The 24,059-nt window shown below is 48.3% G+C and overlaps 6 protein-coding genes across 6 annotated transcripts; 2 read left to right on the top strand and 4 right to left on the bottom strand.

Moving 5' to 3' along the window:
* Position 1: 1 nt before the first annotated feature.
* Positions 2-2,698, bottom strand: IDH2 (NAD-dependent isocitrate dehydrogenase). Its single transcript, XM_058494018.1, has 5 exons — positions 2,356-2,698; positions 2,217-2,282; positions 2,004-2,090; positions 1,831-1,953; positions 2-1,781 (listed from the first exon to the last, which is right to left on the bottom strand). The coding sequence occupies exons 1-5, from the start codon at positions 2,440-2,442 to the stop codon at positions 990-992; spliced, it is 1,155 nt and encodes a 384-aa protein (XP_058364220.1). The 5' UTR covers positions 2,443-2,698; the 3' UTR covers positions 2-989.
* Positions 2,699-9,364, top strand: ONS95_000842 (uncharacterized protein). The gene is made up of 5 exons (XM_058494017.1): positions 2,699-3,099; positions 3,149-5,232; positions 5,279-7,173; positions 7,224-8,740; positions 8,792-9,364. The coding sequence occupies exons 1-3, from the start codon at positions 2,766-2,768 to the stop codon at positions 5,999-6,001; spliced, it is 3,141 nt and encodes a 1,046-aa protein (XP_058364219.1). The 5' UTR covers positions 2,699-2,765; the 3' UTR covers positions 6,002-7,173; positions 7,224-8,740; positions 8,792-9,364.
* Positions 9,365-10,401: 1,037 nt separating this feature from the next.
* On the bottom strand, positions 10,402-13,364 carry ONS95_000841 (uncharacterized protein). Its single transcript, XM_058494016.1, has 3 exons — positions 12,729-13,364; positions 11,091-12,671; positions 10,402-11,039 (listed from the first exon to the last, which is right to left on the bottom strand). Exons 1-3 carry the CDS (start codon positions 13,231-13,233, stop codon positions 10,936-10,938), a joined length of 2,190 nt encoding a protein of 729 aa, XP_058364218.1. The 5' UTR covers positions 13,234-13,364; the 3' UTR covers positions 10,402-10,935.
* A 145-nt stretch (positions 13,365-13,509) lies between these two features.
* On the bottom strand, positions 13,510-16,246 carry ONS95_000840 (uncharacterized protein). The gene is made up of 3 exons (XM_058494015.1): positions 16,025-16,246; positions 14,090-15,965; positions 13,510-14,039 (listed from the first exon to the last, which is right to left on the bottom strand). The coding sequence occupies exons 1-3, from the start codon at positions 16,087-16,089 to the stop codon at positions 13,692-13,694; spliced, it is 2,289 nt and encodes a 762-aa protein (XP_058364217.1). The 5' UTR covers positions 16,090-16,246; the 3' UTR covers positions 13,510-13,691.
* Positions 16,247-16,686: 440 nt separating this feature from the next.
* ONS95_000839 (uncharacterized protein) lies at positions 16,687-19,409 on the bottom strand (the record flags this gene model as incomplete). The annotated part of the gene is made up of 3 exons (XM_058494014.1): positions 16,687-18,191; positions 18,293-19,256; positions 19,302-19,409. The coding sequence occupies 3 exons, from the start codon at positions 19,407-19,409 to the stop codon at positions 16,687-16,689; spliced, it is 2,577 nt and encodes an 858-aa protein (XP_058364216.1).
* A 1,319-nt stretch (positions 19,410-20,728) lies between these two features.
* ONS95_000838 (uncharacterized protein) lies at positions 20,729-23,752 on the top strand. The gene is made up of 3 exons (XM_058494013.1): positions 20,729-21,921; positions 21,973-22,743; positions 22,799-23,752. The coding sequence occupies exons 1-3, from the start codon at positions 21,822-21,824 to the stop codon at positions 23,521-23,523; spliced, it is 1,596 nt and encodes a 531-aa protein (XP_058364215.1). The 5' UTR covers positions 20,729-21,821; the 3' UTR covers positions 23,524-23,752.
* The last annotated feature ends 307 nt before the right edge of the window (positions 23,753-24,059 follow it).

Genomic DNA, 24,059 nt, shown 5'->3' with positions numbered 1-24,059 from the left:
GAAGCTGAGCAGCACATGTGGGGAACCAACCACCAGGTTAGGTATGTAGTATGTACCTACTTTTAAAGTTGACGTTGACTACAGGTTGACAGGGTGATTCTAATCATCGGTTGGGGCTATGACCGGGCAAAAATCAGAGACGTCAATTTTCGAATGGTAATAGTCATGTCCACAAAGTAGATTGTCAGACGGAGGAGCTGTGATATTCTCTCTAGCACGACGAGTCTGTCCCCCCCCCCCCCCCCAAAAAAGAGATCTATGTAGCTATTCCATCTCTTTTGCAAGAGGCATTGCTTCTCTGCTCAAGTTCTAGATCTAGCTAACAACTATAAGTGCCTATGACATCGGTTTAATCATACAGTAAATCGTACAGGACCCTTGATATGTCCCGATGGTGCGGTCTCTACGCCCGAGTATCCAATAGAGATCAGACTCTCATCCCGAGAGATCTCATCTCTTAACGAGGCTACAGTACCAATCTGAACTTTATTGGGCTGGAGCTACGCATCGACTACTACCTTATCAGCCTTCCTTATGTCATGGGTCATCCATCATGGTGAACTGTAATAGCGGGTATCTCAAGATACTGCATCACATCAATATATTCTCGTGCTTGATTGTTATGAGAAAGCTACAGCTCCCAATAGATCACAGGGAACGCTTTATCGTCTTTCTGCCATGAAGGCTACACGACCTGTCATGTGAATAAGAATTTTGACACATGTGACTTCATACACAGTGTTTCAACTTCAAGGAGAGTAGCCAATTGGGGTGAAGTTACAAAGACTCGAAAGACCTCGGAAAGACATCTGGATCTGTCTCAACACTTAATTGGCACCAAGTCACTAAAACACATTTTTTGGGATAGAATTCCATTTCCTGACTCCACTGACGCTGAAGAATACAATCAAGCGTCCATACAGCCCCCCGCAGAAACGAACTATGCATTTATCTCATGGTACAGTCTACAACCCAGGAAGTGGGTATATTTACAAACGCTTAATAATTGCACCGGCATACTCGTGTGTCTTCGACTTTCCACCCAAATCACCGGTCAGTGACTTTCCTTCCGCCAGGGTATCGAAAATAGCCTTCTCTATTCTGTCTGCGTGATCATTCAAAGCCATGTGTCTCAACATCATGATGGAGCTAAGAAGAAGCGCAGTTGGGTTGGCGAGAGCCTTGCCAGCGATATCTGGTGCGGAACCGTGGACGGCCTCAAAGATAGAGCACTCATCTCCAATGTTGCCAGATGGAGTAAGACCAAGACCACCAATAAGTCCAGCACACATATCGGAAAGAATGTCACCGTAAAGGTTGGGCATAACCAAGACCTTATCGTTGTATGGTGCGGGGTCGGTAACGATCTTCAGGCAGGTGTTGTCGAGCAGCTCGGAATCGAATTCGACCTTAGGAAAGTCCTTGGCAACTCTCATAGCGGTGCTTAAGAAGAGACCATCGCTCATCTTCATGATGGTAGCTTTGTGAACGGCACGGACCTTTGGTCTCCCAATATCCTCGGCATACTGGAACGCATATCGGAGCACGCGCTCACTGGCCTCGCGAGTGATGAGTTTGATGCTTTGCACGACACCATCTACGACGATGTGCTCGATACCTGAATACTCTCCCTCGGTATTCTCTCTGATCAGAACGGTGTCTACACCATCGTATGGCGTCTTGTATCCTTCAATGGAGCGGCATGGTCGGACATTGGCAAAGAGGTTGAAGGTTCGGCGGAGGGTCAAATTGAGAGACACATGGCCTTTTCCAATGGGAGTCTAGACGATTATGAGCTGTGGCGCAAGAATGGTTCGCGGGGCTCCTTACAGCAAGAGGTCCCTTGAGAGCGACTTTGTTCTTCTTGATGCTCTCAATGGTCTCTGGTAGGATAGAAGTCTTGCCATCAACCAATTGAGGGGTGACATCAACTGGCTCCCACTTAATTGGTGTCTTCCCATTCATTAGCAAGCTTCTTGAACCCATTGACGTCCCCAGCCTACCTTCGCAGCCGCAAAGATGTCCTTCACAGACTGAGCAATCTCCGGTCCGATACCGTCACCTTCAATCAAACTGACAGTATAGAGTCCCTATAATCTTATCAGCCAATTTATCTCCAATAACATATCTCTGCAAGCCCAATTGGGTTCATTGCTGAGCCGTAGACATTTATTCTTGGGCTGTTTGCTTTTGCACCGTAGGAGTGGGAGTCGTACATCTGACCCTTTTTGTCCAGTGAATTTGGCAACTGGGTCCTTCCCAGTCGCATATTGACGGCAAGCCTGTACAGACCATACAATTAGCAAGTCGGACTATAATGGCATTGTTTTTCTTTCCTGGATTAAGGCTTCTCACATGGACAGAAGTGGGAACCCAGGCACGGCGGGATGCTTGCAGACACTGTCGCCGCGCTGGCGCAGCAAAAGATCGGACTGCTAGCATTGTGAAGGAAGAGAAACCAAAATGTCTCTGCAATATATGTGCAGAAGTATGTTGGAGGTAGTTGTAGGAGGTTGGAGAGAAAGGAAGGATTTGCGAGATAGAGCTCGGCGCGGCAACAAATCGAGATTGGCGGGTCGGAGCTTTGTGGTCGGTAAAGACCGGGAAGAGCTCAAGTGTCAACAACGACTGCTCACGTCGAGCGAGCCAAGGAATGTAACAATCAGAGCAATATGAAGACAGGAGCTCACGACACCGTTGGCAACATTATTGATACGAGGCTAGAGTGATCAACGACCGAGAAATACGGGCAACGATTTATCGCAATGGCGGACTACGAGCGTACCGTCTTGGAGCACTACCAGCTCTCTACCGCGTATCCAGTGGAATGGCCTGCCGAGAAGGATATGAGCGATGCTTCAGATGAGGAGGAAACAAAGCCTGCGCGAGATGCCGGGATCAGAAGGTCGAAGTCGAGATACTCTGCGCTGGAGCGGGCTGCCAGTGACAGGAAAAGCATTCTGCCAGGATCCCAAAGAGGAGACAATGGCGTCGAGACCATGGTGCAAAGGGACGAGCCTGATCCCTTGGGCACGACGGACAGTGTCGTTAGGATTTTACGGCAGCTGGGTCTGCCAGTACAAGAGGATCCCAGGCTACGTCGGTGCCTCTTAATGTTCCGTAGATATCCCTGCTAACATGGTAATAGGGAATCGATTTCTCCTATCTTCGACGACTTTCTCCCCAGCGCTGTTCCTCTCTCAAGTTCATTCTACGGCTTCTACGCAATCTCTTCTAGATGGTTTAGATGTTCTTTCGAGGTCAATTGACCAGAAATCAGCTTCCTTGAAAGTTTTAGTCGAGTCTAATTTCGAGCGATTCGTCCGGGCGAAGGCTACCATCGACAATGTATACACTGAGATGAAGTATCGTGGTGTAGAGCCGCCTCAGCCACAGCCACGGCGGACACATTCACGACATGCCAGTAGAAATAGCTTCCGGACAAGCAGTGGAAACCAAGCGGCCATGGCCTTGTCAACGCCAGATATTAGGAAAAAGAATGCATTGACGAAAGAGAGTGAGTATGGAGTGCTGGGAATCAAAACACCACTTCTGGATGTCTCTGCTAAGGCAGAAGAAGTCTGGGGTCCTGCACTTGGCGGGCGCGAGAAGGAAGACAGTCTGAAAATCATGGGTGGCACGGTCGAACGATATAAGGAGTTGTACGAGGTCGGCGCAGCTATCACAGACAGTATCAAGCGGAAAGACTATGAGAGTATAGTGGAAGAATATGCAAAAGCACGGCGTTTTGTGGATGATGCAAGAAAACTGTCGGATGCTCTGGGATCCACTCCTCCAAGCGACATTCAGATATATCAGTTGTTACTTGCAGCACGTGTCTGGAATGATGTTGAAGACCAGATTGAAGATTTCAAACGCGAAATTTGGAGAAGACTTATTGCAATGCAAAGTGTTTCGACCCGAACTAATGTAACAGGTGGCCCCCAGGATCAGCATATGGAGCTGATCGGTGTCTTACTTGAGCTTGGTGTAACTGACAATCCAATTTGGGTGTGGCTGCTAAGTCGATACGATCATCTTAAGAGTAAAATCCAGACGACTTCTGAGCGCTCCAAAATTGAAATCGAAATTTCACGAAGACGGCTCGCAAATAGCGAGAGGCCAACGACACAGATCATAGCATCGCATTTGAGATCACTTGGCCGACAAACCGTTGAAGACAAACCTACTTCAGTGGACTCAACCGAGATCATCGAGCTCTGGGAGAAGATGCACATGTTCCTGAGCACGATGTTGGGTGGTGACGGTATTCTTGGGGAGGTTGTGGAATTCTGGCAAACAGTTCAGAGTTTCATTGACGGAAAAGCACAAAAGGCTCTTCCTGTTGGAATCAATGGAGAATCTCGTCAACATCACAGGCTGTCTGACCAAGGTACTCTCGATTTACAGAAGGGAACAGTCGAGCTGATTGACATGATCAGGGAGAGTATCTTTGCATTCTTCTCCGAGCCGCCAATCGAAGATATTTCCTCCCTGTTTTCGCCATTACCTCCAACTCCTCGGACTCCATCATCGTCTGCAAATGGGCAGCTTACTCCATCTGCGCTTCGAGATACCCGGTTTAACCTAGATCCAAATAACTTGCCACCACCATCTCCAAAGAGAGGCGAGGCGTGGGAGAAGCATGCTTTCTGGCCCCCTTGGTCTAATTCACTAAGTGGAGTACACTACCTGGGGAAACTTTTGGTTCTAGTGGGTACTGGTGCGAGCGAGATGGCTGCAATTGCTCCTGTCGGCAATGGCGATGGCTCTGCTCTCGAGCGGTTGAAGGGTCTCGTTGGCGAGGCTCGGGAAAGATGTGTTATTGCCATCTGTGCAGCATGGAATAAAGACGCTGAAAATATTAAAGTGCTTGAGGACTGGAGACGATCTCCAGAGAAACGAGATCTTACCAGGATGCCTGCTTATTTCGGCGCTTTCGAAAGTGCTGTGTTGACAGGTATGCAGAAGATTCTGTACATTTCCGAAGCGATGGCCAAGTCAGACTCTACGAACGTTGTCTTCCCACCGCCAGCAAAACTTCTGCAGATGGTTCGTAGTCAATTTGTGACTACACTTTACAGATCCTTAAGCGGAATGGTTGAGAATGCTGAGAAGTCAGTGAAGAAGGCTGAGGATGACTGGACAACGGACAACGATGGGCTTGCAAGCCCAGTGGCTATGGTAGTTGCTACCAGCATTGGAGCCGGAACTGTCAATGCCAGTGATCGGGTAAGTTCCATGTCCAAATTCTTATTCTACAAACTAACTAGAGTAGAACGTCCGCATGCTCTTGACTTTAAGCAATCTTCAAGCACTCCGAACAGACGTCGTCCCCAATCTGACTACCCAGTTCGAAAATGCCTTCTCCGTCAAGCTCACCGAGGAAACTAAAACCATCCGTGACGTCCTCGGGCAGATTGACGCACGTCTATTCCAATCATACACTCGACCCTCAGTTAATGCTCTTAGCGTCACCATCCGCGAGGGCATTTCATCTCCCAGCTGGCCTCCCCGGCCAAATGAGAAGCCCAAGGAGGTTCGTTCATATGTTTATGAAGCACTTCTTAGCCTTGTGCTGGTACACTCTCAAGTATCCACCACAGCATCAACGCTCACTGCACAAGTCCTGTCCTATCTCCTTGAGCAAACCTCGCGTGAGCTCCTTGAAGCATTTAAGGCCCGTCAGCGGTATAACCTTGCAGAACTCATGCAAGCAACGCTCGACCTGGAATTTGTAGCCCAAACTCTGAATCAATACACGACAGAGAGAGCAAGCGAGATACAAAGCCAGATTTACCAAGAGTTAGACAAAGGCACTGACAATGACGCAAGAAGCAAACTACAGGGCGAGCTTCCCGAGATGAGGGCTGTGCTCAAGAGGCTGAGAGAAGGCAGCAGGAGCGAGTTTGCTTGCTTCAAGAAGTCGAGGCGCCAGGAAAGGCCACCAGCCGTACCAGCACCATCTCAGCCGCAGTCACAGGAAGGCCAAATGATCTAATAGAGAAACTATCAAGATGTTCCCTTAGAAATACTCTCAGCTCTAAAGATAGTCGAGTTGTTTCCCCTAAATGCTTCCGTAGGCCCCTCGGGCAAACTCAGTCCATGTACTTGTTGTCATTCAGTGTCTTTTAGTCGCTGCCACATTATACATTTCAATCCCAGCATGAGAAGACGTGGCTAGATGGCTGACTGTCTGTCAGCGTAACCTCGTTCAAAGTGAATCATGAGGTGCTAGTTGCTCTCAAGGTTCGAACAACCGGTGATTCGTATGTGCGTGCTGCCTGTGGTTTTTATGGTACAAACTGCATGATTATGTCACATGCGAGGAAACATATTCATCAGTTTATTAATTGATTCTCTACTCTTGAAGTTCCTAATAGCCAGGTTTCATGATGCTATGCTTTCTCAGATGCTTTCCAGGGAGTGAGAAATGCGGATCTACTGGAATGTCCCTGTACAGGATATCTCCAGGAGCAGCTGTAAAATGAAGTCTGCCAAGCAAGTGCTTTAGACTGATCACAGGTATTTCGCATATCGTTCATTTTCTTATCACAGTGTCACCCGCCCATGGGGATTCTGGAGAAACTATCAGCGAATCATCCTGGCAATGGTTTCTTTCACGACGCAAAACTGTCAGTGGACGGAGAAAGTATGATCTCTCGGCCAATGACAAAGCCACGACCCACGCGACATATACGAGTCATTGTCGCAGGACATGAATATAGTCGCCCAGTTAGGCACCTTTTGAGCCACAAGCATGCCAAACCGGGTGGGTAAAGAGGCTGAAGGTCGCTCGCCACCGGGTTAGCGCCTTTCTAAAGGGAATTGAGACTTGAATCTTTCTCTATAAATATAGACAGACTCGTTGTCTCGAAGCCTTCTCTGATTTCATTCCATATCGCAGATCTTCGAAACACCAACTTGCATTCGAGTGTCATTCTTCGACTTTGCAAAGACTTTCCTACACTTCCGCTTCGTATTAAAACAACAAGGAGTACTTCACACTCTTTTTTAAACACTAAAATCTTCAGGACAAGTTCGCGTTCTTTCAAATATCAAAACTTCACATACGTCCTCTTTCCTTCAACATGTCGAATAACACTTCCGTCTCCTCTTCTGGCTTTGCCGCATGGCGCTTCTCTCATGAGACCAGTCGCTAATTCCCCTTCTGTTAGTCAATTACCTTTCCTAAATACTAATTCTCCTGCTAATTGACGCAGTCAAGCTCTGAACGGTCTGGCCCTGACTACCGCCTTGCGCCATTGGGTCGAGAGACGGTGGATCAAAGCGATCAAAATCAACCAGCCAAATCTCAGGGCCGACAAAAGAGGATTGAGAAGTGGCAGACGCTTGACTTTGCTGCGGCTGCTCCCCCTGGTCCGTCTCGATCAATTATACGAGCTGGTTCTTGCACCGACGTTACGCCTCGTGGACCTCGGATTTTACAACAGTCGTCAGAGTAATAATCCAAACTTCAACAATGCTCATCATACAGCTGCTCGAGCCCAAGGCCCAGGACGTCCAATTGGCATGAATGGATTGTCCAGAGGTGTCAGCAGTTTGGCAACTGGAGGTCTCAGAACTCTCCCAGCCCAAGAGCCAAGGTAATTGCCCTGTATATCGAGCCAGTCACGCATGGCTAACAGACAGTAGTGTTCCGTTGACATTATTTACCAATTTTGGGAAGCTTCCGGCTGAGATTCGTCTTAAGATCTGGGGTCTAGCTCTCAATACTGAGCGCGTTCTAGAAGTCATCTGGGATGGTGCTGACGAGGATCCTAAACACGCACGCCACTACCACTATCGCATATCCCCACGTTCGGGCGCTCGACCAGCACTGATGGACGTATGCCACGAATCACGAGCTGAGGCAGAGCGATTTTACCTCTTTGTAGATTTCACCACTACCATTCAAAATGCAGATCAGGACTTCAAGAAGTGTGGTCCAATCATGACCTACTACAATCCAGAGTGGGACATTATTCTATTCGGTGAATACTCATGCATATGGTCAATCGTCCGTGTCATCCAGGACCAACGCCGTGCGAATGTAGACATCCACCGCATCGCCATTATGAGCAGTGGTCAGCTTTTGAGATGCCACGATTGGAATCACGATGGTCCTATCTATGGCCCTGACCAGACGGAAATCGACTATGGCTATGCAATCGCTGGAGGATGCACTGTTATGCAGGCTCTCCACGGAATCCATAAGGATGTTGCATGGACTGAGATGGAATCGGGAGTCAAGGGACTGAAAGAAGTGTTCTTTGTTGTGCCCACTCATCTCATTCCTGGCATTGCTGGGAAGGTGGATGAGTCTATCGGCTTTCGCCCAGCTCGAGGAAGTGGCCTGACTTCTGGTCAGGTCAAAGTCAAGAGCAATCTCCAGAAGGAAGTCGACTTGATTGAGGCAGGCGGCGTCCTGCCATACTGCTCGGTCGACGACAGCATGAACAATTGGTCTGGATACAACAAACCAGAATTCAAGTTTGTTACGTTCACACCAAAGTCTCGCATTGGTGGCAAGATCTTTGACTCGATGATCGTCTCTTCTGATGGCCTTCCCAGGATCAACGGCAGAGATTGGAAATTCATCAAGGATGTTGAGCGAAAGTCAGGATGTCATATGGAGATCCCTAAACGTGACTATCCAACTCAACCATCGCGAGAGATCGGGCTCTATGGCACAAGAGCTGCCATTGACAAGGCCATCAAACTCATCCAGGGTGAATTAGTAAGCTGGAAGGTAACTCTCTTCTTTTGACTTCTGCTAACTGAAGCATAGGAGCGTTTATCAGGAACTAATTGGACTAAGCCCACATATGTTAAGATCGCACCTGGCTACTCGACAAAGCTTGGCTTGGAGTTTTACCACCCTCAAGCTGCAGCCACCAAGTATTGAGCGGGAGCCTGATGATTGATTTGATCCACAGCATATGGAGGAGCGAACACTCTACTTGAGAAGCTGTCTCGTTTCATTTCGCATTGATGGCATCGGCGGCGAGATTCATCTGGTGAGCGGTTGTCCTTTGCGACACATTACATTTCACTTCACATTCTTCTGTCGCCTGGCGCAGGCATTGGGTAACAAATTAAGAAGAGTAGGGTTGTGGGGGTCTTGTCGCGCAAACACTAGTGATTTTCCATCATTTCTTTGCGGTATCAGTTATCAGAGGGTCTTCTCCGCGTTACCTTTGCTTGGTGTGTCTGCCAGCCAGGCTATTGTTGTGATCCACCATCATTCACGTCGACCAACCGGTTGACTATCTTTTTCGCATCTAACCTACGTGAAATCACTGAGATGCCCGTGATTGTATCTTAGCCATTGGGAAGTCCTAATGCTTCGCCTCAATGATAGCAAAAGACTTCATAATATCGTGCGTAGGGGCGTGTCTATGCTCTGTTGTGATCTGGTCACATCAACAGCTCATGCTAGGGGAATATCATAGCTAACCGTCCGCCACGATAACGACACTGTATTCAACTGGTAAAACAGTCAATTTCTGTTGCGTATCTCTAGCCAGACGTATCAGATGAGCATCCGAAAGCTCTAAAAATAGCTGATCGGTGATCGGTGCCGTGACGAGTCTCAAGGAGGCTCAGAATGTCTTGTTACGCGTAAATTGTCCTCTCCTCCTCACACGTCTAGATTCCGGTCAAAAGAATTAGCACCGGCCTGGACTGGTACCATCAGGGTTGGCTCATCATAGCTCAAGAGTTGAGGCAGGGTGCAGACAACTGTACATTCATGTGTCCTTCTCGGCAAGGACGTGAACAATTCGAGGCTAGTCACAATTCTGTGGTAATCTCTACATTCATTTCAACTGATATTACTTGGTTCTATTAGTGTGATCACTTACATCTCTTCACATTCTGCATGTCAGAGCAAAATCGTGAATGTTTCCAATACCGGAGGGCCAAGTTCTTAAGAAGAAAAAAACACACTTTTCTCAGCTCACAAACCTCAATTTACAATGGCCTGGCAGACTCTGGCAGTAGTCATAATTCTGTGGCTCTTTAAGGTCTACTAATAGCAAGCAATATGGGCTATATTGAAGCTGAAATATCTCCTGCCTGTTCTGATCAGAAGAAGGTGGATGCAGCTCCTTGAAGACAGGTGACCATGTTGACATAGTGTTGCAAATGATCTTCGGGACCACTATTGCTGCTGACGATAACGGAAGTCTTGGTATTAGCATTAGGGATGATGTCGAGAAGCTTCCGGTTTGCGAGATTAGTATCAACTTCACCAGGCTACCCAACTGCCAACTGCCTAGGTTGATGCCTGTAATTCCGCTTGATTAACTGTCACAATTCAAGCGGATTAGTTTTATATTCTCAATTTGAAACCTCACAGAACTCAAACTGGAATTTTAGCTCATGAGGTTTCCTACCGGTCAACAACATCTAGAATTACATCACAAAAGCATGATTAGGATCCTTGCACAAATCAACGATTTGATAATCATATCATTAAATCATATATCAATTCCATCATGATCTCTGTAGCATACAAGGAAGTTTTGTAGGCTTCTCTGATAGGTCCCCCTATGGGTGATATGCCACAATCAATGGAACCGAAACAGCCACGCAGCAATGAAAAAAGTAGGAGGTGTTTTCGAAGTTTATCGTAGGTCTCGAAACCCCTGTGACCTGCCCAATTTCTACATTAAAAGTAACTTGTACTCCAAGGACACCTTGCTAAAGCAGAACAAAACTTCCAAAATCCAATGAACATGCACAAAGCCAAGCCTTGACCACTGAATGCAAGCGCAAGTACCGCAATACATCATATGCTCCGACGCAATGCCATGCAGATGGCTCAATGTCAGTGTAGCGCTCGCCGATCATATCACATATCTCGTGCCACATTGCCAGGCAGACAGAAGGTATACAAGAAAAGAAAAGATGGGTAGTTGCGTTGAAGGACTACTTAGTGGGAAGAAGAAGCTGCGAGCAGAAGCGTAGCTCATAGCAGTGAGTATTGGAAGTATGGAAGGTATGATTTGCTTGCTTATTCAGAACTTCGACATCTGTGGGCGGGTTAGACTCGGTGGAAAGGTCTACCAGAATGAGGAACTTACAGTTCAACTGTAACTGATTGAAGTACTCCTTTGTGATTGGATCAAGATCCGTGGCAATGATACCGTCAGGATTAACGTATGTCTTGGGTATAACTTGTCGCATGTGCAGAAGCATTTGCAACAGATTAGTGAGCTTCTCTCCCTGTGTGGCATAGAAGTTGGGAATCTTGTCCAGGGGCCAGCGGGCTTTAAAGTGGTCTTGCTCCCAAGATTTGAATAGCCAGGTCGACTTCTCGACACAGTTCAGCACGATAAGGGCAATGAGAAAAGTATCGAATTTCGAAGATGCCGATCGGGCTAGTAGACGGCGCTCCAGAACACTCAACACCTCTTTGCAGAGCGTTGATGCCTTTTTCTCGGCTGCGGCATTAAGTTGAGACACAAGTAGGTCATAGCTAGGAACATTGACGGTTGGACCCTGCCCAGCTTGTGCGTCGATATTGACCCGCTCGGAGATCGTCCATCTGGGATTGTGATCAACAAGCATCTGGACGACTGACCACAATTCCAAGGCTTGTCCCAGAAGTGGATCGTCGACGGCCAATCTCTGGGCTGTATTGAGTGTAACATTCATGAAGTGAGAAGCTTCGCGCTCGATGAAGACATTAGCAATGCGCTTCATGTACGCTTCGAGCTTCATAGGAAGGTCGTCATTCTCGTGATCGAGGATGTGAAGGTCATGGACGCTGAAATCGCTACTGAGATTGGGATCGATGCTTCCTTGCGCAGGTGTCTGATGTCCTTCCAGTGCGTTGAAGGTGGCGAACACAGTTGTTTCTGGGTAATGCGAGGCTTCGATCTGATGTGCGGAGGGTTGAAAAGTGATTTGTGTCTTGGCATTTGTGATTTGTTGATGTGCTAGTACAACGTGGAGACCAGCCGAGTACATCTCTAGCTCGTCTGCCAGGCGAGTACGGACACAAGGTTGCTTCCATAGTCGAGCACTCTCAACACTCTTGCATGTTGTGCAAGGCGTTCCGTCTGAGCATGGTTTCTTCAACATTCTGCACCGAAGACAAGCTCCGATGGATCGAACTTTGGAAACTTCCTTGCGTCGAACCCCAGAGAACTTGACTCGACCTTTCTGCTTAGGCGCCTTCTGGCCATTACCAAACTCTGCACTGAATTGTGTGGTCATTGGTACCTGCGAACCTGGGTGCATTGCCACAGATGCAGCAATAGGGGTGAATATGATAGCTCGTTGCGGCTCAGACTGTTCCATGGCATGTTCAAGATGACCGCCCTCCTGGAAGTGGTTGACACCCGATCCATCCAGCATGGGCCATTGCAATTGCTGGTCTTGACCACCATTGAACATATTCTCAGCAAATGACACATTAGCCTCACTAAGAGCTTGTTCAATTGTCTTTGCCGGTAAGCTAGACTGTACATTCGCATCATCTGCAAGGAGCTGAGGGTCAACCATTGATGGAACGAAGCGAGCTGCCGCCGCAGCCATATTTGTCGCAGTGGTAGCCATTGCTAAATTAGGAGACGCGGATCTGGATTTATTCAAGTTCGAGCTGAAGTTGGCATTATTCGCTGAGCTCTCGCTCTCCCGTCGCAGCTTTTGGCCGAATGCTATTACGAGTCAGTGGAGGTCTTCGATTCGAAGAGGAGCGAAGAGTGATAATTTACACTTCTTATCTCGCTGAACTCTTTGCTCGTAACTGACGGGAGGATTCTCTGGAGTGTAGTGTTCCTGAAGTTCAAGTCTTGTGCTGCGAGGCGGTTCTGAAGATCTGCCACCAGCAGTACTCTGATTATGGACTGAGCGATCATCGTGCTTCTCCTTCGAGTCAATTTGCCTCGAGACTTCTGCCAGGACGGATAGAGCAGACCAGTTTTCTTGGCTCTGATGACCGATAGGCAGCTCCATTGTTTGACCTTTCATGAGCATCTCGCCGCGCGCATTCTCTGGCAAGTGAGGCAAGTTGTTGAGCTCGAGAGCGGCCTTCTGCCGATCTTGCGTGGAAAGAGCAGGACATTTCTTCGTAAGATGGTTCGAGAGACTATCGATTCGTCCTTTGGGAAATTTTTCACCGCATGCTTTGCATGTATGCTCGTAACGATTGCTGCTGTCATTGAGCTTCGCGCCGCGCTCAAAGTGCTGGAGGATTAAGGCGTTTGGTTTGCGGCCCATCGTGAGTGTCGTCGCGGGGTTGAGGTTGATGGAATTCTGCCTGGTTGAAATGCAGACCGCAAGTTCACCGCTTCGAAATTGGATCTTCAAAATCTTTCAGCTTCCCTTAGCGTCGGAAGGATTTACTTTAGTCCTAGTGGTCCGAAGAACAACCAAGGGCGTACCGGAGTTTATCCGGCCGTGAGCACTTCGTGGGACGACCCCTAATATGAGTTTAGAAGTGAATAGGCCTAGCACTATGTATCGACGACTACGCCAAGTATTAAGTTCTTTAGTACAGTAATTAAGTCATTAGTATCGGGTATTAGGACTCTGCTGTTATCAATGTCTTTAAGACATTTGCTTCTCAATATCGTCACAAGTCTATGATACATCATGTACAGTTCTCCAATCCGTGTCATAATTGCACCTTTGTGCATGGATGAGCGCCTCTAGAATCATTATGCAGATCCAAATGCTCATTGAACACCCCAATCATCGTCAGCAACGTCGTAATCCAAGTTCTCCTGGTGTTCATGGTTGCCTTCAGCCGCAGCAACCCCACGTGCTGGGCTACCCGTAGCCATCGCATCGCCCTCGTCCATATTTGTGTCCTCGTCATTCTTGGACTGGATGGCCTTCGTTGCAGGTGTAGTGACGGGTGGTAGAGGGGTCTTGACCCAAGCTACCTCAACTTTGCCGGCGGAGGGTATCTCTCCGCCATCTCTAGAGACACTCGCTAGAAAGTTCTCAGCTGTCTTCCGGTCCGTGAAGGCAATCTGGGCTCGAGTCGGGGTGGCTTCTAGACTTGTGAATTCGCCGATGTGCTGGGACGTGTTAGCAATAGCCCCTGTATTCGAAGATTGTAGTAACTCACCATAAGATATTCCCGAAGGGTCTCATCTTTTGCACTCTCTGTGAAGTCTACACCAGTCAAGCTAACAGTCTTCGGGCGATTATCGAGGTTGAATGAACGACCAGCTGCTGCAAAATGCGTAGGTGCACCACGACCTCGGTATCCTCCACGGTAGCCACGCGGTACATACTCTCCTCTACCCCGGTAGCCACCTCGACCTCTCCCTCTCCCACGACCACCCCATGAATTGCCATCTGTGAGCGAAGTATCAATGCCAAGGGATTGGGCCTCAGCTTCCAACGCCGCAAGTTGTGCTTTCAAAGCTTCGGTCTGAGACGTGGGCTTGCTCTCTGTCGCAGGTGTACCATTTGGAGATCCATTCGTTGAAGCCGACTTTCCACTCTTCGCAGCGATTCTCTCCATCAGTTTGCGTTTCTCCTCTGCTTGTTTCTTCATCAGCTCTTCCTGACGCCTCTCGAGCTCCTTCTTGGCAGCTTCCATTTCCTGTTTCTTCTTCATCTTCTCCTCATGCACCTTTTGAGCTTCCTGCTGCTTACGGGTAAACTCTTCGATGTCAATCTGAGGTTCAGATGTTGCTCTAGCAGGAACAGGTGTATTGGGATCGGTGCTTTCCTTTTTGAATCCATTGGACTTGGAGGCTGGAGGCGGCTTCGGTAACGAGTCGTCACTGGAGTACCAGTAGACCTTCACAAATCTGTTGTCAAAGATGACAGCTGGAGATTTGTACGCCGTGTTGGCACTGTTCCAGTCGTCATATTTGACGATCGCCAATCTCTTGTATGGTCGCATCGATACATCCACGATGTTGCCAAACTCGGCAAAGAAACCTCTGACCTCTTCCTCAGAGAACCGTTCCTCGGGAATGTTCTCCACCACGATTGTGGTATTGCTCTTGTCGTAATTTGGCCGATCAGAAGAGAATTCTGACCGTCCATTACGCCCTCCACGACTTCCAGGTTGCTGTCTATCACCCCTGAAGCAACCCCGACCTCTTCCTCTATCACTGCCCCGAAACTGGTTGATGTTGGTCGCACCAGGACTTGTGTTCTCGATACCAGCCATAATATTTGAATTCATGGGATCGTATTCGTCGGCTCTGCTCGTAGGTGGGACCCATATTGAGTGCTCACCATGTTCGTACTGGCATGTATTGCCTCTAGCACAGAAACCCTTTTGATCGTAGTCTCGACATCGCTGCTTCTGCTGTGGGGGAGGCGAGGTTGATCCGGGGAAAGCAGGCATGCCAGGAATCGGGAACCCCATAGCTTGCATAGCCAGAATAGCTGCCATAGGATTGTTTGGGTCCATAGGAGGCATTCCTGGTGGTGGACTGGGCATACCAGGTACCGCAGGGAATCCTTGTTGGGGCGTGCCTTGAAGATTCATTGGTGATGGTCGTCCGCCCGAAAAGCCCCCTCCTCGACCACCTCCCTGGTAGAAAGGGTCAAAGCCGCCTCTACCCACTGCAGCTCCTCCGCGTCTTGGTTGCTTGAAGGCTCTGCCATTCGGGTCTCCCGTCATATTCCCTCTATCCTGCACATCTCCGTCACCTCTGTCGTTGTAGGACCGCTTTCTTGAGCCATTCTGAGGTCCTGTTGGAATACCCATTCCGAGATTTCCATATGAGGATGTAGAGGGCGCAGATGGACCGCTTGGTGGCGCGAAAGGGAGGGAAGGTCTACGTATTGGAGGAGCTCCTGGGAGATATGATTTGTACTGAATTGCATCGAAGACATCTCGTACAAAGATTGTTGAATCCTCCTTCAAAAAGTCGGGAATCTCAGCCTCGCAGAGTTGTCGAACAGCTTGTACATCGCCATCATGTCTTAAGAGTGCAAGAACATAATCAGCAAGGACATCGGCATCAGCATCGGATCTGGAAATCGAACATGGTTAGTGACCAATAAATTTATGGGAGGTGTTGGAGGTACGAACGTGTTTTCCAGACGTTTGATGATCCACTTCTTCAGAAGTGGCGCATCTTCTTCGGAAAATAACATCGTAGCAATCGCAGCGTATGCAGTGCAATGTTGCTTAGAAGTTATGGTGCTTGAACTCAAATAGGCATTGCTGGTTGCCGGTTGCGTTTGTGCATGTCGATTCGTGATCCAGCAAAAGCGCGAGAATCGAAGTTTGGGCGACAAGTACAAAAAGCGGTCCGTGCGGCGGCGCTAGTGTGACGGGGGCTTACAGTCACTGACTGCGATTTTCAAGACTGCAACCAAATGCATGGAAGCTGTAGAAGTCGCTGTGTCATAGCCATACAGATGTTCTTCAAACTTCTGCAGGCCATATTATTACTTTCATTTACTTTACTTTACTTTAGAGCTGGGTCCACAACACAATCTAAGCGATTTCCACCCCTGAAAGTAAACAATCCATGGTATTGCTTGCAGACAGCATCACGACTTGGGGGAAACGGTATGAAGTCATGTATCAATTCTTGAGGTGAAAACCCTCTTCGCAATTCCTCAGGGAGATACTGTGTACCTCGTTCATAATATATCTTGCGCTTTCAAAAGTCTGGTGTCGCATAACTAATTTTTTGATCTCCGTACGTATTTCATTTGAATATGATCACAAAGTGTCGATTCTTCTTAAGAGACCACTGCTGCGCTAGATCCATCAGATTCGCTCTCTTTCGACAGCTCAACTGCTTCAAATATCCTCCTCCTCCTCCTCAGCCACCATGTTGCGACTGTTACACCGCCCAGCAGGAAAAAAACGGCGCCCATGACTCCCAGTCCTACATTTCTCCACTTGGTAGATTTTCCATGCGGGCTATCACCTTGGACTGTTTCGGGAACTTCTTCGGGTGGCACTAATGGTCGTGTGGGAATCGAAGTCGGTACATTGTAGTTCCCGAATTCACTAGCAGGAGTAGGTGGAAGAGGTCCAGTCGCCCAGTTTTTTGGTTCAGGGCCCAGCACAAAGTTCATAGTCCCACCATTGGCAAAGACATCATCCCAGGTTACCCAGGATTTCGTCCAATTTTCGCCATTGAGTGAGAGTGACTGCACATAAAAAGACGTATCTGAGGCATTGACTGTTGTGACAGTCAAGGCTTTGCCAAATCCCAAGGAGATGGTGGTATTTGCAAACCACGGAGATCCGACGAGGAAAGTTGTTTGTCCAACCATGGGATACAGTCCCAACATGTTCCATATCAACCAAGACTCCATAGCACCTGCATCGCTATTCCCAGGAAGACCACCTGGAGTGGGAGAATAGTAACTCTTCGCGATGAAACGACTATGTTTGACACTCAAATCCTGTCGGTTAATGTAATTGAACAGGTACGGTGTGGCAAAACTCGGCTGGTTCCCAGGGTTGATTATCGTGTTGTTGAAAGCCACTGAACGGCCAGATGTATTGATCCCAGGCTTGAAGCTCGTTTCGAGACGCGACAGAAATGTTCCAGGTCCGCCGCAAAGAGTGATGAGGCTACTCATATCATGATGAGCGTTGAGGCTGTATTCCCATGGTAAAGCCTGGTAGTACGCATCGGCCCAGTAACAACCTCCACAGCTCAACGGGTCCTGCTCGATGAAACCATCGATCGTGCGTGGTACTAGAAAGCCGGTAAAGTTCAGGGCAGTGGCATTTGGGTTCCAGTGGTTCTGCCACTGCCGACTCCGCGCCAAGTACTTGTCCAGATCATCCTGTTTCCCAAGCCCAGCTGCAACTTGGGCCAAAGAGAAGTCGTTGACAGCATACTCCACTGCTCGACTTACAGATCGGCCAAACTTGGTAGTAATGAAGCCGTGCTCAAGCCAGTCAGAAAGAGCTCCTCTACCCTCCTTTGTGGAAGAAGACATGTCTCGAGGGTCGTTGTTGGGAAGTGGGACTACTTCAGCATTTTGTACCATGGCTTCGTACGCTGTCGTCCAATTGATGACTCCTCGAACGCCTTTTACATAAGCATCTGCGAGGATGTTGTCTACGCTCGTCCCACCTTGAACGGCACCGTTGTAGTTTGATGACCTTGCGCCACCGGTGTAGCCCTCAAAACGAAAGATATCGATGAAGGACCTGAGGTATTCTTCTAGAAAATCAGGTTGTAATACGTGCCAAAGTGAGGTTGTACATCTGAAGAGATCCCCTGTACATCCATTAGGTTAGTTACTAAAAGTTTGCGACTGGTCTAAGAGAAACCCAAAGATATCAGGATGTTGAGTTCAAGGACGATTCTCAAGTACTTACACATTGTGAACGTATCGTCGAAGTACGGCTCGTCAGAAGACCACAGAGGGTTCTCACCTGTCCTGTTGGAGGGAATCAAGTGCATATGATATATGGAGCTGTAGAGCAATTGTAGATTCTCCACATTCGTCTCAGTTGTTGTTATTTTTGAAAGAACTTCTTCGTTCCAGACCTTCCGTGCATTGTCTCTGACTGACTCGATTGTCGCCCCATTTGGAATTTGTGAATTGACATTTTCACAAGCCTGTGAGCTAGATATGAAAGAGATGCCGACTCTAGACATTACAGATGTGGTGTTGAAAGTGAACACCGAGCCCACGCGAGTTTTTGATACAGCTTGAGGCGCAGTGCTATAATCAGCAATGATAGTTTCGTCATCATCTTGCGCAACGAACGTTGTCGCGGCCATTGGCTGGTCGAAATATCCACAGAAATATATCTTCCAGTCTGGTGCTCTATTCCATCCATTGTCGTAGACGCCATATCCTTCATAATGATCCTCCAAAGTAGTAATGTTGCCACCGCGATAATTTTGTGAAAGACCTTGTCCTCTGAATGATGGGAGGACATGTGATACGTCCACAATAACGTTCGGCGTATTTTCAGGGGGAAACGTGTATTGGTAAATCCCTGCGCGGCTTGTAGCACTGAGCTCGACCGTGATATTGGAGCCTAATGAAGCTTTGAAATATCCTAGGGAGGTAATGTCGGGAGCCGATCTGATGGCATGTAAGTTTGCCAAAGGGTTAGGAATGTCGCCTAGCACAGGCAATTGTGAGACAACTCCATACTTTGGAGCTCCACCAGTTCCACTCTCGTGCATCATCGAGAATCCAGTGAAGTTTCCCCATGGCGAGTTTCCAGAATAATTGTCAACCCCCGAAAACACGTCCGCACCTAATTTCACCATGCCAAATGGCAAGGCAACACCATCGAAAGTGTTACCACCGTTGATGGAGCCAGTCTGGCAAGTTAACTGATGATGGCAATCGCAGGACGTGCAACATACCGATGGAAGGACATAGTCCGAAAGTTCTGCCGACTGTGCTCTTACAAAAGCCATGGCTATGAAACCATACGGCACGAGTGTATCCTTCCAGCTCAGACGCGACCACATTGAGATGTTTAAGATATATTTAAGCCTCAGATGGCTTTTATCTGAGCTGCTAGTAGCGAGAATACTCGGATGTTTTCCATATACCAGAGTGATACGTTCCTTCAGATGAGCCACAAGTGATGGAATATTTGAAGCTCATCATGGGGACGACGAGGGAATCTTTCAGACCAAATTCCTTGGCCTCTGGTCAACAAAAATAGCAGCGCGATGCGAAAGAAGGAAGACACGGCCTCAGGGAAAGACGCGTCTTGCTGAATAAAGGATTGTGGCAGGGAATCGCTCGAGACACGATTGATACTTGCCAGGAACTGAAGCAAGAAAAGGAATGGGAAAAATGCGCTTGGGAGAAGCGCAAATACCTATGATGAAGGTCCGGTTCATAAATCGTATTGCACCACAAGGCAGTGGCCCCAAGATCTAAGCCATCCCATGAGATGCCCTAGAATCTTGGGGGCGCTGGTTGGCAGTCTTGTTAGTCCTACAGCGCCTCAATTGCTCACCAGCTCATTGTTGGGTGAGGTGAGTTCTTGCATTGCTGAAAGCCACGCTCCATTGAGATGAGCCAAGAGCTGAGTATAATAGCAGGGTCAAGGCAAGAAAAGGTCCAGTCTGCGCTGTTTCTTGGCCGGCGTGGCATCTTGGTAGGCTAGCAAGTTTGCTGGGCTCAATATGACGTCTAAAATCCGAGATCTTTGAAGTGCCGTTGCGTCCCGGGTTTTTGGAACAGGGGAGATGGGGCAAAGAAGCTTACCCCATGGAGATTTAATCTTAGCGAGCTGTTGTTTAATGACCCGAGGAGTTGGACTTCCATCTCACATCCATGACCTCAATCTAGACGGTCACCCAGGGACCGCCTCGATGGGCGAATATTTTCAGTGACATTCTTCGTTATGTTCCCAAACTACTTCCAGACGAAGAAATCGATCTTCCGTTCAGGCGCATCTCTCCAAGTTTTGGTGTTGCGACACTTAGTGGCTAGTCTCTGGTTAGCATGTCTTGGAATTCTTGTTACTGCTCAGCCCAGCTCTTTGCAATAATCTAGTGGCAAGCCTTCTAATTCTGGAACATCTTGGGCCACGTATCACCGAGTGATTGTTCATCACAGGACTTGCCACGAGACTCAGCAATACTTCGCCATTTTGCCACGTATTTCTCACGAAGATCCATCTCTCAAGCTTCCTTCTTTGGGGGTCAAGACTGCCTGAAGAATTCTGTAACGAATTGAGCACAGAAATTTGTTCTACACGTGAGTCAGTTTTGTTCTTCATAAGCCTAATAAGTTTTTTTGAAAATGTGGTTGAAAACATTTGTACCTACTCCTCTGCGCGTTTTGCTTTTATTGATTTCATTGCTCACCGGCCAGTCTTGGGCAGCGTCGTAGGGAGATGACGCCGGACCACAGTATTCTCCAAAGCTCTGGAACTAAAATCTTGCCCTCCACCCCTCCCCGATAATTTGGCAGTGCGGAAGATCAAAGTCGTCAATATGTTCCCTTAAAGCTGGTGGAAGTGGTTTTCCGACATGTTGTCTCTTGAGAGGTTCGCCGCTCATTTTAGCGAGGCGAGCTCCTGAGGCCAACTCGCCTCCAGTACTGGTCTAGACCGTTACACTCCTTAAGAAACAACTGGCTCAACGAGCTCTGGAATGTGGACGTGATTCAGCTTCAAACATCCAGATCTCCGTATGCCTATGACCGGCTTTGGCCTGGAGGCTGGGAGGCTGGAAAAAGCCTCGGCAACGATCGTACGAGTCACGTGCGGTATCAGATTGGGCGGCCGCGGGCTCTGGAACACTGCACGACCATTACGAAGTTACCCCATCATGAACCACACCGCACCTCAAAGAAGCGTTCATCTCGACCCTTTCAACAGTTCAACTACGCTTCAAGTCCGGCGCTGAGACTCGATAGTATGTACCTATAGGTAATATCATTGGGCGGCAAGACGTGATATCAGGTGTGGCCAGGAACAGCATCCAGCCACTGGTTCCGCCTGTTCGGCCACACCATAAGCGCCCTCCTCTCTAGCGGCCATGGACGTCGAATCAAGTTGCACAAACGGCTTCTGATGGAGGATTAAGGACAGGCCAAGCATCGCCATCCTCACTCATGGGCCTCTCGCTGCATTGCATACCCGCTGTCAAGAGACACCAGCATCATGTCGTTCATACCGATTGGTACAATTTATTTGCACCTGGGGTGCGCGCGTCGACAGATGTGCTGCCCTCGCATGTCTTCCAGACCCCTCATGACATTGCGTGAACGAATGGCAGCTCCCATTTGTACCTCTCGTCCCCCATTCCTGCCCTCCCCTTTTCTCCAATGAAGAACTTTGTTCCTGGAGCTTCTTCATACCTTCTCCATCCCTTCTTTTGACGCTTTCTGGTGTGCATGTTCGGAATGAAGTCGTGGCCATGAAACTTTTGACAGGGTATCTAGATGATGCCTACAGTAGCTGGCTATCGGCTTCCGTCAACTGCTGTTCGCCTTTGAGGGAAGAAGCGCCTAGGCGTGGTGAGTGAAGTCCTGAAGCCTCCTGCATGTGTGTTTCTCTAACCGTGTTAGCTGTTGAAAAGCCGATGAGAATCGAACATCATCAACCACGCTTGATTCCTCCGCCAATTCCAGAACCTCAAGAAAGACCATCAACCAGAGGAAGAGAGTGGGCGACTCGGACGAGAAGCTTTGCATCCCGCGCATCTAGTCGCGGAAGCTTCTCTGTGAGAAGAAAATTAAACGCTTATAATGGACCGCGCCGGCCGCGAATAGGACACCCTTCGAACTTTCAGCATCTGGAGAATGCTACCACGAGGAGAGCTCCTGGACAGGAGAGGTTCCGACCCTTAGAGTTGAGTATTTACATGCCAGAAAATCAGCTTTCTCCAATACTGCCACACTTTGGCAACATCGATGATCTCTCATTTCCATCTCGATACTCGAAAGAGTTGCCATTTCCACCTACTGCTCTTGTCCATTCGCGGAGTGAAAGCTCAATTTCGTTCCGGATCCCCCGGAAGCCTGTTCGATCTGGTTCTGGTACGTCGTCAGAATGGTGTGCACAGTTTAAAGGTCGGCCAGGATCTTTGAGTGCACAGGAGTTACTGTCTGCATTAGAGACTCAGCTTCCGCAGTCTCCACCACCAGCACGTCTTCGGGCCAAAACAGGACCTCCTGCATATGAGCGAGTAAAATCCGCTTTACATGAGAAGTACGAGCTGGAACAACGCTTGAAAGATATTGAAGAAATCATCGAGGAGCGAAAGAGTGTCTATTTTAATAGCCGGCCCACCAGTCGACTTACAAGTCGACCAGACAGCATTTACTCCGACTCGCAAGGTAAGATATGATCCCTGATGTCTTGGAGGTCCCCATTCTGATTTAATCTTTACAGAACCGATGCCAGCTCCAAGTCTCCTAGCACCATTCAACCCATTGCCAGTCACGCCACCAGCTGCCCCGTCGTTTGCGGAACGTGTCTCTTCTCCTCTCGGACAACGCCCTATGACTGCCCCATCCAAAACAGTTCACATCCCTTCACGCCTGGTACCATTTACAGAAGCTTCAGCTACTTTTACAATTCAGTCACTCGCATCGTCGCAACAACAATCTGCTTTACCACCACCTCCGCCACTACCTCTCGTTCTTCAGGCACCTCACCCACCTCTCAGAAAGAAGAAGTCTTTCTCGCGCGTCTCAAACTGGCTATTCCCAGCTTCTGGAGAGCACTCACGAAATATCTCTCTCGACTCAGTAACCAATACGCCAAAACCAGTAACGAGCAGAGAGGGCTTCTACCAATGTGTTGACCTCAGACCCACTACACAGCACACGCGTACCAGCTCCCTTAGCACTGTTAGTACGCTTGAAAGTGAATTAGATGAGCCTAGACTTCCGACAACATGGTCACCGAATTCGACTCCCGGTAGCGAACACCGCAAACAGCAGCAAGTTACCATTAGAGAGCTTTCAATGGACTCGGACAGGAACGACAAGAGCATTGAGCTTACGAGGGTGAGAACTTTTGGAGAGAAGACTCTAGGCCATGATGATTGCTGGAGGATGGATCCTATGCCTGGTTACGTCCCGGGGCGAAACAGTGTTGGCGTTGCATTTTAATTGATACCATGTCAGATAGGGCGTTTGTAAGGACTGGTTGGCCAGTGGATTTGATACTAATGTTCAATGTGAGAGGATAATTATACCCATTAGGAAACTTGGTCTCGGAATGGCTGTATTCACGTCTTGTATTTGGTCGAAATGAGACGGGGAGATCTTCTTTCTGAAGATAAAGCTACTGTAGTCAGCTGCATCTAAGACAGCTCCGAATCCCATAATATTTCTCAGGTCTGATTTGCTCGAAGTATGAGATGCTTATTATCCTGTGTAGTATCATCTCTCCAATAAATGAAGATGATCACAGTAAAAGGTTTTTGCTATACCAGGTGGGAAGTCGTGAATGTGAAAAAGACAGGGAGCATTCAGAGGCCCACTAAAGTTGAAGAATTCAGAGCTGTAGATTCTCGAGATTCTGCGAATGTTTCTGTTTTCGATCTTCAATCTTATCGACTATTGATTTGAGACAATAATGAATAGCCCTTTCAGTTCTTAGTGCTCAGATTTGATGGTGATCGGCGAGTAAGTGTATGTGAAGC

This window comes from Cadophora gregata (assembly GCF_030347475.1).
Source record: "Cadophora gregata isolate MNR1 chromosome Unknown scaffold_1, whole genome shotgun sequence".
Classification (NCBI taxonomy): Eukaryota; Fungi; Ascomycota; class Leotiomycetes; order Helotiales; family Ploettnerulaceae; genus Cadophora; species Cadophora gregata.
The sequence above is the reverse complement of the archived record's forward strand: the minus strand, read 5'-3'. Positions and strand labels throughout refer to the sequence as shown.

Excerpts from the sequence above, each read along its gene's own strand:
- IDH2 (XM_058494018.1), bottom strand. The coding sequence starts at position 2,442 with ATGCTAGCAGTCCGATCTTTTGCTGCGCCAGCGCGGCGACAGTGTCTG. Across the intron at positions 2,283-2,355 it reads GGGTTCCCACTTCTGTCCAT|GCTTGCCGTCAATATGCGAC; the intron begins GTGAGAAGCCTT and ends TGGTCTGTACAG. Across the intron at positions 1,954-2,003 it reads ACATCTTTGCGGCTGCGAAG|ACACCAATTAAGTGGGAGCC; the intron begins GTAGGCTGGGGA and ends ATGAATGGGAAG.
- ONS95_000842 (XM_058494017.1), top strand. The coding sequence starts at position 2,766 with ATGGCGGACTACGAGCGTACCGTCTTGGAGCACTACCAGCTCTCTACC. Across the intron at positions 3,100-3,148 it reads ACAAGAGGATCCCAGGCTAC|GGAATCGATTTCTCCTATCT; the intron begins GTCGGTGCCTCT and ends ACATGGTAATAG. Across the intron at positions 5,233-5,278 it reads CTGTCAATGCCAGTGATCGG|AACGTCCGCATGCTCTTGAC; the intron begins GTAAGTTCCATG and ends TAACTAGAGTAG.
- ONS95_000841 (XM_058494016.1), bottom strand. The coding sequence starts at position 13,233 with ATGGGCCGCAAACCAAACGCCTTAATCCTCCAGCACTTTGAGCGCGGC. Across the intron at positions 12,672-12,728 it reads AGTTCAGCGAGATAAGAAGT|CATTCGGCCAAAAGCTGCGA; the intron begins GTAAATTATCAC and ends GACTCGTAATAG. Across the intron at positions 11,040-11,090 it reads CAATCAGTTACAGTTGAACT|ATGTCGAAGTTCTGAATAAG; the intron begins GTAAGTTCCTCA and ends ACCCGCCCACAG.
- ONS95_000840 (XM_058494015.1), bottom strand. The coding sequence starts at position 16,089 with ATGTTATTTTCCGAAGAAGATGCGCCACTTCTGAAGAAGTGGATCATC. Across the intron at positions 15,966-16,024 it reads ATCAAACGTCTGGAAAACAC|ATCCGATGCTGATGCCGATG; the intron begins GTTCGTACCTCC and ends TTCGATTTCCAG. Across the intron at positions 14,040-14,089 it reads CCCTTCGGGAATATCTTATG|CACATCGGCGAATTCACAAG; the intron begins GTGAGTTACTAC and ends AACACGTCCCAG.
- ONS95_000838 (XM_058494013.1), top strand. The coding sequence starts at position 21,822 with ATGAAACTTTTGACAGGGTATCTAGATGATGCCTACAGTAGCTGGCTA. Across the intron at positions 21,922-21,972 it reads GGAAGAAGCGCCTAGGCGTG|CTGTTGAAAAGCCGATGAGA; the intron begins GTGAGTGAAGTC and ends TAACCGTGTTAG. Across the intron at positions 22,744-22,798 it reads CATTTACTCCGACTCGCAAG|AACCGATGCCAGCTCCAAGT; the intron begins GTAAGATATGAT and ends TAATCTTTACAG.